The sequence below is a fragment of the Mastomys coucha genome, unplaced genomic scaffold (assembly GCF_008632895.1).
Source record: "Mastomys coucha isolate ucsf_1 unplaced genomic scaffold, UCSF_Mcou_1 pScaffold16, whole genome shotgun sequence".
NCBI classification, from domain to species: domain Eukaryota; kingdom Metazoa; phylum Chordata; class Mammalia; order Rodentia; family Muridae; genus Mastomys; species Mastomys coucha.
Window position 1 is genome coordinate 99,509,374 of NW_022196898.1, and position 12,754 is coordinate 99,522,127.

The 12,754-nt window shown below is 41.8% G+C and overlaps 1 protein-coding gene across 1 annotated transcript in view; it reads right to left on the bottom strand.

Moving 5' to 3' along the window:
- Gipc2 (GIPC PDZ domain containing family member 2) overlaps positions 1–12,754 on the bottom strand; it is an 80,017-nt gene that overhangs the window by 40,099 nt on the left and 27,164 nt on the right. The window contains exon 3 of the mRNA XM_031375873.1: positions 5,019–5,204. Within this exon, the coding sequence (XP_031231733.1) occupies positions 5,019–5,204 (186 nt within the window). The remainder of the gene's footprint in view (positions 1–5,018; positions 5,205–12,754) is intronic.

The following is a 12,754-nucleotide window of genomic DNA, read 5'->3' on the forward strand; positions in this document are numbered from 1 at the left end:
GAGGAGAGGAGAGGAGAGGAGAGGAGAGGAGAGGAGAGGAACAAGTATACTGGGCCCAGAGGAGAAAGCTCAGTCAGCAAAGTGTTGGCTATGTGTGCAAGCCTGGGTATATAAAAAGCCAGGAGTAGTAGTATGTGTGTCTAACCCCAGCTTGAAGAGGCTAAAGCAAGAGGATGCCTGGGACTTGCCCAGATTCCAGTAAGAGATCCTGTCTCAGAAAAGACAGTAGATAGCTCCTGAGGAACACCACCTGATGTTGACCTTTGGCCTCCACATATACCTATACACATGTGAACACATTTTTTTATTTAAATGAGATATCAGTGGATATAAACTTCTGAAATACAATGTGTTGTAACAATCATACAGTATCTGAACAGAGATTAATAATATTGCTCAGGATACTATCTGGTCCAAAGAATCAAGAAAAATGAAAGATATATTATTTGCTAGTATATATAGAATATATTATTCTATAGTCACTTAAAAATCCAAAGAAGGAGGCTGGTGAGATGGCTCAGTGGGGAAGAGCACCGACTGCTCTTCGGAAGGTCAGGAGTTCAAATCCCAGCAACCACATGGTGGCTCACAACCACCCATAATGAGATCTGACGCCCTCCTCTGGTGCGTCTGAAGACAACTACAGTGTACTTACATATAGTAATATAGTAAATAAATAAATCTTTAAAAAAAAAAATCCAAAGAAATTGTTCTCTCATCTTGTGCCTTCCAAAGTGGAAGCAGTCCCCTGAAGAATCCTCAGCCTTTGGATAATTTCCCTGCTTCAAAGAGTACAGCCTGTCTCTCAATATAAGAACATATCATGAAGAGATGGCTCCGAGTTTAAGAGCATTGGCTGCTCTTGCAGAGGACCCAGGTGCAATTCTCAGGACCCACAGGACACAACCATCTTTGTTCCAGATCATGTGATCTGACACCCCTTCTAGCCTCTGCAGGCACCGGGCATTCACACGGCGCAGAGGTTCATGCACTAAAAATACCCCCCTCACACACAAGGTTTTTTAATCAAGGAAAATAATAGACTAAGGAGAACCCTTAAAAGAGCTAAGGGATTATTCCAGAGATATCCAGGATGCTGCACTGGGCTTCCAGAAGGGAGGGGAGGTGGGGAAAATAACCAAGAAAACCAAGGTGGACTAGTTTTTCCTTCTTTGTTTTGTTTTGTTTTGTGGTGAGACCAGGGCTCAAAGCAAGGCTGGTTTCAAACTCTCTACATAGCCAACAATGACCTGGAACTTCTGATCACTCTGCCTTTACCGTCTGAGTGTGGGGATCACAGGTATGCACCACTATGGCCGTTCTCGCGTTTTGATGGGGACAGAATCCGCAGGTTTGCGCACACAAGGCGAGTTCTCTACCCACTGAACTACATCCCCAGCCCTAGGGATTAGTTTGTTGAGTCAAACCAATGTTTGATTCTCCTCAATTTCGTAATTGTACTATGGGTATATGTAACATAAAGAATACTTTTGTTCTCAGTAACTACACTCTGAAGTGGTTAGGAGTAAACAGGATTAGTCTAAACAGAAAGACAGATGTAAACATAATGTGTATGAAAAACAGCACATTAGTAAACAATAAAAACTGGACATTTAGGTAAACTGTATGTAAAAGTTGTTTTTATAATTATTATAATATTTTCAATTTTGAAATTATCCAATTTATAAAATTTTTATCATCTGCATTTTAAAGTAGAGGATGTGTTGGCTTCCTCTCTTCTTATCATGCCCTCTGTCCGCAAAGGACTAGTGTCTCATACTTTGAAGCAGGCACATGTTTGACAAAAAAAAAAATAGAAACAGAAGCTTGGAATGTTGGGGGCTAACATCTAAAGCATCCACACGTTAGGGAAGCTTCCAAGCCCTCCTCGGCAGACAGTAGGCAGGTTCTTGTACCTGGTGTCCTGAACTTCCCCTGGACTCTCCCACATGACTCTCCCAGCTCAAGGGTTTTCCATTGGTCACCCACTCCACCTCCAGTGCATTTCTATCTTCTGCAGAGCTAAAAATAACCATCCCATCAAGCAGGCAGTTAAGAGAGGCATCTACAGCTAAGATAACTTCTTTAGCGACGAGGGTGCACCAACAAAGAAAGCCGTAATAAACTATGCTGTGCTACACAAAGCCTGTACTGATTCTTAGCTCAGTGCATAGAAATGCCGGCTCTAGAGTCCGACTCCTTGGGTTCAAATCTAGAACCTGCCCAGCTTTATAATTTTGACCAAGCTATTTAACTGTTCTCATCCTATCGTTGTACTTTGGTAATACTGCCCACCATGGACAAACTGCAAAGACACACCGAGAAAGTCAGAGACTGCAGATATGTAATGCTTCATTCTATAAATCCCAAGAAGCAAGTGGCAGTGGGTACCACCTTTCAGGGCAGATGTTGCTGGAAGGGTGCACAAGGGAGCCTTTGGGGCAGCAGACATGTAATTCCTATGACCTTATGAATCTTATATCACTGCACTGGCACTACTACGTGAACATTCATTAACTGAACATTGTTTTGTTTTGTTTTTTTAATGTACAACACTGGAAATTTAAAAAAGACATCATGCCAATAAAATCAGATTACTGTGAGAGTGGGAAATAGTTCAGTTGGCAAAGCATGTGCTATGTCCTCGTGTTTATATCTCTAGTAGCCACATAAAGAACCAGGCATGCATCTCCAATTCCAGCAATGGGGAGGCGGATCAGGCAATCCCAAAAGTCCACTTGACAGCCATCCTAACCTAATCTGTGAGCTCAAGATTCGGTGAAAGACCTTGTCTCAAAACATAAAATATGCGACTAAAGAAGCCATCCGACATCAGCCTCTGGCCTACACACACACACACACACACACACACACACACACACACACACACACACACACATACACACACACACACACACATGTGCACAAGCCACACCGTGCCACAGGAGCTACCATACACATAAAATTAAATATTAAATAAGTCAAACTAGGATTACTGTAAAGTTTAAACAAAAATGCATGCAGAGTGGCTGGTGTTTGATGAGCACTTTGTGTAAGCCAGCTGCTCTTAAGGCAGCTGTAATGACTATTCCTGGTTGTCAACTTGACTACATCTGAGTTTGTGACTACATCTCGATTGTGAACTACAATCCAGAAATGCAAGGCACACCTGTGATCCAAATCTTGAGGCTGAAAGACACAGGCTTCTGACCTGGATCTTGACATGGGATGACCCATGCTTTTGATCCAGATCTTGAGGCATAGTGGCCATGAAAAGCTTAGGCCCAGGTAAGGTAGTACACTCCTTTAATCACAGGAGACGGAGGCAAGCAGATCTCTGACTTCAAGGCCAGGCTTGGACAAAGCAAATTCCAGATCTAGGTGGGTGTTACACACCCTTAGTCTGGGCTACACCTTCTGCTGGAGACCTGCATACAGATATTGGCAGAAGAAAGACTCAGTCTTCTTCACCTGCTTGCACTTACTTGCCAGCACATCTGTTGGAGCCTGGATTCCAGCTTATACAGAAGACCAGCCGAAACAACTAGCTAGCCTCATGGAACTGAGCAACTACTAGATTCTCAGACTTCCCATTCACAGCTGCCCATCGTTGGGTTAGTTGGGCTGCAGGCTGTAAGTCATTACGATAAATTCCCTTAATCTATAGAAACTTTCTATAAGTCCTGTAACTATAAAGAACCCTGACTAATACAGTAGCCAAGACAATCACTTGAGCTCAGGAGTTCACGGACACTCTGGCTACATAGCAAGGAACTGCCACAAGAGGACATGCAATTGTGTTTGTGCTGGACATACACAGACATTCCTTGGTCTCTAAGCAGCGTGGTACAGTAGCTATTTATATGGATGTCATAAGAGATCTAGAGATGATTTAAGCTATCCAGGAGGATATACACAGTATACACTTGGACAGGCACAGATTTTAGCATACACAGGGGTTCCTGAACCAACCTGTGTGTATACATACACATACACACACACAGGGGATGTATGGGGAGCCGCAGCTGCCACCCTATATATTTTGAACACCTGGTCTCCGGCCAGAGCAGAGAGCATTGAGATAAACAAGCCCTTACTGGGAAAAGCTGAGTGCCTCCAGTTTGTGATGCAAGCTGGCATGATTTCCCACGGCCTATTATGCTTTGCCACGTAGCCGATGCTGATTGGGACCAGGGAAAGTATTTAACCCGCGAGGGCTGGGGGCTAGATATAGAAGAATATAGAAGAAGATAGAGTAATAGTGAAGCTAGCGAAGAAAGAAGAAAAGATGAACGAATGATTTTATAGTACAAGGTTCCTGAATAAACTGCTTGGAGAAGGGTTCGTGGTCACCTCCTTATTTCTGCTGGTCGGTAAGGTGGCGACAGGGATGGGGATGGCTACTCATTGTAGCAGACACACAGATACACACACACACACACACACACACAGGATGGCTTGGCTGTACTCATTACAGCAGAATTTTTACTTGGCTATTCTCATTTTCATACTATTTTAAACTTCTCCTTACAACTCTATATTACTCTTTTTTGTATTCAAACAAAAGAATTAGATTATTGAGATAACTCTAAAGAATATTTTCTTTAAAAAAAAAAAAAACAAACCTGTGCAGAGTGCTCCCTTGGGTAGCACATATACTAAAACAAACGAACAAAAACAAAACAACAAAACAAAACCTGTGCAGTTATAAGTAACTTTAAATCTCTAAAAATCATCCAGAAAGTCCTCGGAGCTACACGAGCAGTCCAGTCTCCCTGAGTAATGAGAAGGCTCAGGGACTGGTCCGCCCTCCTCAAGTTCTGAACTGTAGAGGATGCGTAAAGCAAAGGGAAGAATTTCAAAAAGCGTTTTTCAAAAATACTGTCTTCAAACATTTTTTAAAAATAAAACTGAAATACCAATTTGTGAACCCCAGCTGAGCTGGCTAGCTCTCCCCAAAGAGAATGTGTAACTCTCTTTGATCTGGAAGATTGTCTTAATTTTTTTCAAAAGCTTACCTTGATAAAAGCACAGCCAACGCCATTATCCGTGATGGTGAGTCCAAGTGAGTCCTCTGATTTATAGACGTTCACTTCCTTTTTTGTGCCTTTCACGTGGGCAAATATAAAATCTTCAAGACCCAGCTGCCCGCCCAGGAGCTTTCCCATGTCAATCTTAGGTGTGTTTAAAGTACAAAATAAGATCTGCAAAGAGAGAAAAAGCCTTTTAGATTAGTCTTCTTCAACAAAACACCATGATCATTAATGAGCTTATTCAATAAATATCTACTGATGAAATAGTCTTCAATCTTTGATGTAGAAGTCCCTATCATAAAGTGCATTAGTAGTTGGTACATGAGACAACATTTTCATATGCTAGCAATAAGCAACATATCTTCAACATTTTTGAAGACCAGACCCTATGCTAAGCGATTTACATCCACGTTCTCATTTAACACTCACAATGACTGTATAAAGGACATTGTTATCCTCATATCACAAACAGGAAATGGAGACTTAGCAAAATAAATAAAGGCCATGTGCTGGGGGAGGGTCAGGAGATACCACGCATGAGAAGGTTCGGGATAGAGAGCATAGCCAGGGAATGGTGGCCCTGAAAGGGCTGCCTGACTGGGCCAAGGGGAGCAAAGATGGGAGATAGAGGTTTGGTTTTTTTGGGTCTTTCACTAGATACAGGCTTCCTGCCTGTACTCTCGTGGATTCAGTACATTAGCACTTCTCGTTATGGATTTAGGGTTTTGCTGCACAATGAATTTCTGAGACAAAACTTGTGTCCAGAACACAACACAGAAGAAGTCAGTAGATGTCAGAACTATGTAATATGTACTGGTGAAGAATTCTTGGAGATCCAGGGCTTCTACCTCTCATCATGGGGCTTTTGGGAGAATCACCTGACTTTAGCTTGTATAATGATTGTCCTCTTAACAATTATTTATGTACAATTGCTACCTCTTAAGAAAAGGATTCATTGTTAAATTACCATTTTTCATGTTTTCATATTTAAATTTCTAATTTGTTTGAATTATCCTGACATTAAACAAAAGCCATCTTCCTTTTTCTATTTCTTTTAATTTGAATTTTTTTGTACTATAAATCCAGCAAATAAACCTGCCACTGACAAGGTCCTATGGTGGGAGTTTTCTACAATTATTTAAAGAGTTGTGATCCCAAAGTATCTTCTGGATGTTTATAATTACACTCACAGACAAATGCTCCATCTAGCATTACCCAGCTAGGATTCTTCTGCTGTGAACTGTGGTGAATGCAGAGACTTATGGCTGCTCACAGTACAAGGCTAGGGGACATCCGAGTGCTTAATCCAAAAGGACACCTATCGCACCCCCTCTACAGCTCAGAGCATTGTGGAATATGGGGAGAAAGAGTGCAGGAGCCAGAAGATGAGAAGGAGGAGTGGAAATGCAGTGTTGTGGCCATGCAGAGCCTGTGGTGTCCCAACTGCACAAGACTGGATCCCTCACCAGCACAGGAGGGACCAGAAGGGAACTCAGTGGGTCCATCCCCCATTCTGCTCAACTGCTGACTTCTGGCAGCTCATGGGAGAGAGGTAGTCATTGACTCACATTTATACTCACATTTGAGCCTACAGGACTCCAATGGAAGTCTGAACCCCTGAATCACACAGACAGCCCTTTTTAAACTCTGTGGGTCACAAGACAAACCCAAAGATGTGAAGGTGAGAAAGAGATTGTAAAGAAGAGTATTTGAAGGGAGTGTAAGGAAGATGAGAAAGGTAGGACAGAGGGGGAATGGCTGAAATGCATTATATATGTATATGGAATTGTCAATCTTTAAATAAAAATTACAAATATAAAAAATAACTAATTAATTAATCAATTTGCTTACAGTCACAAAGTTGTTACTTGTCAAAGCCAAGGATCTGAGTTCAACTCTCATTGACGTCAGTGTTTTAAGCTATGTGATCCCCTCTGAATAAGTTCTATTCCCAAAGGTCGGCAGGATGCGCATGCATTGTAGTGACACACATACTACCATGGAAACCACATCAAAACCAGTAAATACGGGGCGGTGGTGGCGCACGTCTTTAATCTCAGCACTTGGGAGGCAGAGACAGGTGGATTTCTAAGTTCGAGGCCAACCTGGTCTACAGAGTGAGTTCCAGGACAGCCAAGGGCTACACAGAGAAACCGTGTCTCAGAAAAAAACAAACAAACAAAAAAAAAAAACAAAACAGTAAATACATTTTTTTTGTTTTGGTTTGGTTTTTGAGACAAGGTTTCTCCATGTAACAAGCCTATTCTGGACTCACTCTGTAGACCAGGCTCAACTATGCGTGAGAGCTCCTTACACTGCAGGATCTGTGTGAGAGCTCCTTATACTCCAGGATCTGGGATGAAGAAATTAGATCCTGCTTGTTTTTTAAAGGCCATAACCAGGATAAATTTCATTTCCTCCATGAACCATATGTGATGGCCATTCTTGGTTGTCAACTTAACTACATCAGGAATAACTAAAAGCCTAAGATGTCAGGCACACGTGTGAGGACTTTTTATCAGCTAACTAGACCGTCTGAAGCCAGAAGCATCACCCTAAACCCACAGCACTTGTGGTCGTACTCTGAGCCGCACTACTGGTGGCAGTCTCTGTAAGAACAAAGAGGAAAGCAGCTTTGCTCTTCGTGTGCTGGCCCTCGCTCTTACATCACTGGCTTTAGAGCCTACTACAGAATTCCAACAATACTGAAGACCAGCTGAGACATCCAGCCTCATGGACTGAACAACTAGTGGATTCTTAGACTTGTCATGGGGGACAGCCATTATTGGACTAGCTGGATTACAGCCTATAAGCCACTCTAATAAGTACCCTTCATATATATATATAAAATGTGTGATTTTATGAATATATATGAATTATATCAGTTCTGTACCTCTAGACAACCCTGACTAATAAATCATATTATTCAATATTTTAAACTAAATGATAACTCATGGACAGCATTCTTTTTTCTAAAGATTTATTTATTTATTTATTTAATGTATATGAGTACACTGTAGCTGTCTTCAGAAACACCAGAAAATCTGATCCCATTACAGATGGTTGTGAGCCACCAAGTGATTGCTGGGACTTGAACTCAGGACCTCTGGAAAAGCAATTGGTGCTCTTAACCACTGAGCCACCTCTCCAGCCCATGGATAGCATTCTCACCATGTATTTATACTTTTTTTTAAAGATTTATTTTATTTATATGAGTACACTGTAGCTATCTTCAGACACACCAGAAGAAGGCATCAGATCCCATTACAGATGGTTGTGAGCCACCATGTGGTTGCTGGGAATTGAACTCCGGACCTCTGGAAGAGCAAGCAGTGCTCTTAACTGCTGAGCCATCTCTCTAGCCTCATGTATTTATACTTTAATTGCTACTTTCCTGGTGTTTTTAAATTCCTATCAAGTACTTGTTACTACTGATCATTGAAACTGTGTGGCCAGGACAGCTAAAACCTGAGCACAGAACCAAGACTATACATTAATGCTACATTTCCTATGGTGGTGCCGGTTACATATTCTACAAGGATACTTTGTGGATAGCACAAAATAAAGACTTATCCCTAGGGCTTCAGGAGATATTCTAGCCTGTAACAGATGAACAAATCCCTGAAACACACCCAAATTATTTTTGAAACTCCAGGAAGTTCGTTTCCAGATCTCCTTTGTTTAATGTTTTTCTTAAACAGGAACTATGCTGGCCAAAAATTCTAGTGTTCCAACAACACATGAATAAAAAAGTTATGGTTTATGCACCTAGAAGGGCATTACTTGTGGGTGTGGCTTTTTAATTGTTCCAAATACTGTCTTCTTTCATACAATACATTCCGACCCCAGTTTCCACTCCCTCAGCTCCTCCCTCTCCGTGTACGTTGTTTACTCACTCACCTCTCCTTCCCCAGAAACATTACCTCTACATTTTCCTTCAGAAAGGGGCAGGCCTCCATGAGACAACCAAATACAACAAAACAGGATACAAAAAGACTGCACACAAGCCCTCATGTAGAGGCTGGACAAGGCAACCAACAGGAGAAAGAGTCCCCAAAACAGGCAAACGTATCAGAGACACACCCACACTTATGGGTTCAGGGTTTGTTGTTATTGTTGTTGTTGTTGTTGTTTTTAAGATATATTTTATGTATATGAGTACACTGTTGCTGTCTTCCGACTCACCAGAAGAGGGCATCTGATCCCATTACAGATGGTTGTGAGCCACCATGTAGTTGCTGGGAATTGAACTCAGGACCTCTGGAAGAGCAGTGGGCGCTCTTAACCACTGAGCCATTTCTGCAGCCCCCATGGGTTTGGTTTTAAGCATAAGCAGCTGAAACAGTTATCTTCTGTGGCTACCTACAGTAGCAATACTAAAAATTTTCATAACTTCTTTCTTATATCTTAGTTTTCCCAAGAAGCTTGCTTTTTTGTGTGTGTACCCTTTATCTCAAATAAGATATCAGCAGTGTCACTGCAGAGAACAAAAAAAAAAGGGAAATTGAAAATGAGTAGACCAAGTGTTCACCCTCTCATACGCGGATTTTCACTCCATCATTACACTGAGAAAACCACGTGGTGTCTTTCTGTTGTTAATGACTAGGTTTGACCTGGCTATTCTCTTTTATTTTTCCAGATGTGTTTTTTTAATTATGCATATGTGTATATGTCTATGGGGGATTATAGACATCTGAGTGAGGGTGTCTAAGGCTACTAGAGACTTTTGATCCCCCTGGAGTTGGAGTTACAGGGGGTTAGGAGCCCTGATATGGGTACTGGCATCTGAACTCTGATCCTCGGACAGAGCGGCCAATGCTCTTCACTGCTGACCACCACTCCAACCCTGGGAGGCTCATATTGTCTACGCTTTAAACGAGCAGCCAATGCTCTTCACTGCTGACCACAGCTCCAACCCTGGGAGGCTCATATTGCCTACGCTTTAAACAAGCAGCCAATGCTCTTCACTGCTGACCATGGCTCCAACCCTGGGAGGCTCATGTCTATGCTTTAAACAAGCAGCCAATGCTCTTCACTGCTGATCACCACTCCAACCCTGGGAGGCTCATGTTGTCTACGCTTTAAACAAGCAGCCAATGCTCTTCACTGCTGACCACGGCTCCAACCCTGGGAGGCTCATGTTGTCTACGCTTTAAACGAGCAGCCAATGCTCTTACTGCTGACCACCACTCCAACCCTGGGAGGTTCACATTGTCTATGCTTTAAAGACGGATCTATGTAGTGAGTTCTAGGGCAGGGCAGTGAAGACTGTCTAATGACTGTATCCAAAAAAAAAAAAAAAAAAAAGAATCTTCCGAAAGATCAGCATCTTCTGCTAATTGATCCCCTATGTCTTAGTCACTGTTCTATCGCAGGGAAGAGACACCATGGCCAAGACAACTCTTAGGAAAGAAAGCGTTTAGTTGGGGTTGGCTAAGAGTTCCACAAGCTTAGTCCATTATCATCAGGACAGGAACCATGCAAACATGTTGTTAGAGAAGCAGCTACATCCTCATCAGAAAGCAGAGAGAGGCTGGGCTTGGTGTGGGTTTCTGAAACCTCAATGCCTACCCTCAATGCCACACTTCCTCCCGCAAGGCCACACCTCCTAACCCTTGTAATCCTTTCCATGGTGGCTAAGCACTCAGATATATGAGCTCATGGGGGCCATTCTTACTCAAACCATCACATTCTCAAAGAGTTAGCATGCTATATAGAAAAACATATGACTAAAACTCTTTCTGAACTAGGCTGATTCTGGGGTGAGGTGTACGCTGTTTAGCGCGGCCTTCCACTTTTGCTGAAGCCCAGTGGATACCAGTATCTACTTCAGCTAGAGCACTGAAAACAACATGCTGAGGAGATGGACGTCTGAAAGGATAAAGAAGACCAGTGTTGAGGACAAGAGACACTGATGCATTATGGGTACCAGCTACTTACACAACCGGAAGTTACAACAGATTCAGGTAATAGTGTCTTTCAGGTTGCACAACACTAATTTGAAAGTTCAAATTCAGAATATTCCACAATCCAAAACATTTTGTACCTCACTATATTGTAGAATATTCTATACCACAATTTTTTTGTTTTCTGCCCCAAACTACTTTTTTAAAATGTTATACACCATTATCTTCTGTCTATATGCATGAGATTAAACAATTTCTAAATAAACTTTGTGTTAAATGTGCAAATATTCCAAAATCCAAAATGAAACTGGAATCCAAAATACATCCAATTCTAAGCCCTTCCAATAAGGGATAAGCAACCTACTGGTGAGTTTGTTTATCTGTTTGTTTTAGGGCATGGCTTCAAGCTTGATAAGCGCTTGCTTCCGGGCCAGTGATGTGGCTCAGGGGTTACAGTGCTTGCCACACAAGTCTGACAATATGAGTTCAATCTCTAGAATCCACTCAAAAGGCAAATACAGTTGCTCATATCTATAATCCCGGTATTCCCACATAGAGCTGGGAGGTAAACAGGGAATCATCTGAAAGCTCACATATGCAACACCTAGGCAGGAACAAGTGAGGCCCTGCCTCAACACAAGGTGGAGGAAGAGAATTAACTGCTGAATGCTGTCCTCCAACTTCCACACAGGTCCCATGCCAAACACAGGCTGCCTCCCAAAATAATCTTTAAGAACACACCACTGAACTATATCAACAGCCTTGTCTTTTTATCTATTTTCTCCCACCCTAGAAAACAATGGCTTAGAAAGTAAGAAGGGGTTTTGTCAAGGACTCTAGTCACGGTTGACTAATTCCAATCTCTCTGCCCTCCAGTGTGCCTCTGAGATCTAACATCTGCACAGGGCCATCTAATTCCCCTTCACCTCCCAGCGTAAGCACAACTGATCCTTCTGACTCAGATGCGAAGGCACGTAGCCCTGTGCTCTCAGCAGACAGGGCATCCGCTCAGACCACAGAGAGTTTGTCTGTCTAAGGTCAAAGTCACCACAAGAATTCAGGCGTCAGTGGTGTTTTTTCTAATCCATGACTCTTTATCTATGGTGTTAATATAAATTCAGTCTTCAATCAGAAACTTCTACAATTCAGATATTATGTATTTTATGCTGTGTAAAACTAAATAGTTTGTTTAGTAAATTTGTTCACTTTCTAAAGGAGTAAGACAGCTTCCAAAATGAATTTCTTGTAAATGGCCCTAAAAGTCACACACACATTAGGTGTTTTGAGAAATGTACAAATACCATCGAAGCATGATTGCTCAATTTGAATTACAATAATTGAAAAGCTCCCTTTTAATGTCACTTCTGGTAATTTTAAACTATTTATATTCATTTCTCTATATTATAAACAGGCATTCCAAAATCTCCTGCCTAGTATTTTCTCACTATAACATACACATTAAATCTCTAGTATTGTTTCAAACCAAGCATCATGTTATATATACAGTGCCTTAATACCTGTAGTCACTAGAAACAGTTTCACGGCTTAGAAAAGATATAAAGTTGGCATCAAGGCTGACATTTGGAAACATGATACTGTGTGCTTTATTTAGACCCTCATGAGGATATTGTAGAAAGCCCTGCCTCGAACAGGGTAGAACTTTCTATAAATGATTCACTTCTAAATTAGCCTCCCGAGGTCAGCAGTGGCAAGCCTTAAATAAAAAGTGAATCACTCTGTGTAATCCTTGGCCCGCACAACTACTTTTTCCCAGTGTTTCTAATGACTAAAATAGTATGACAAAGGAATTCTATC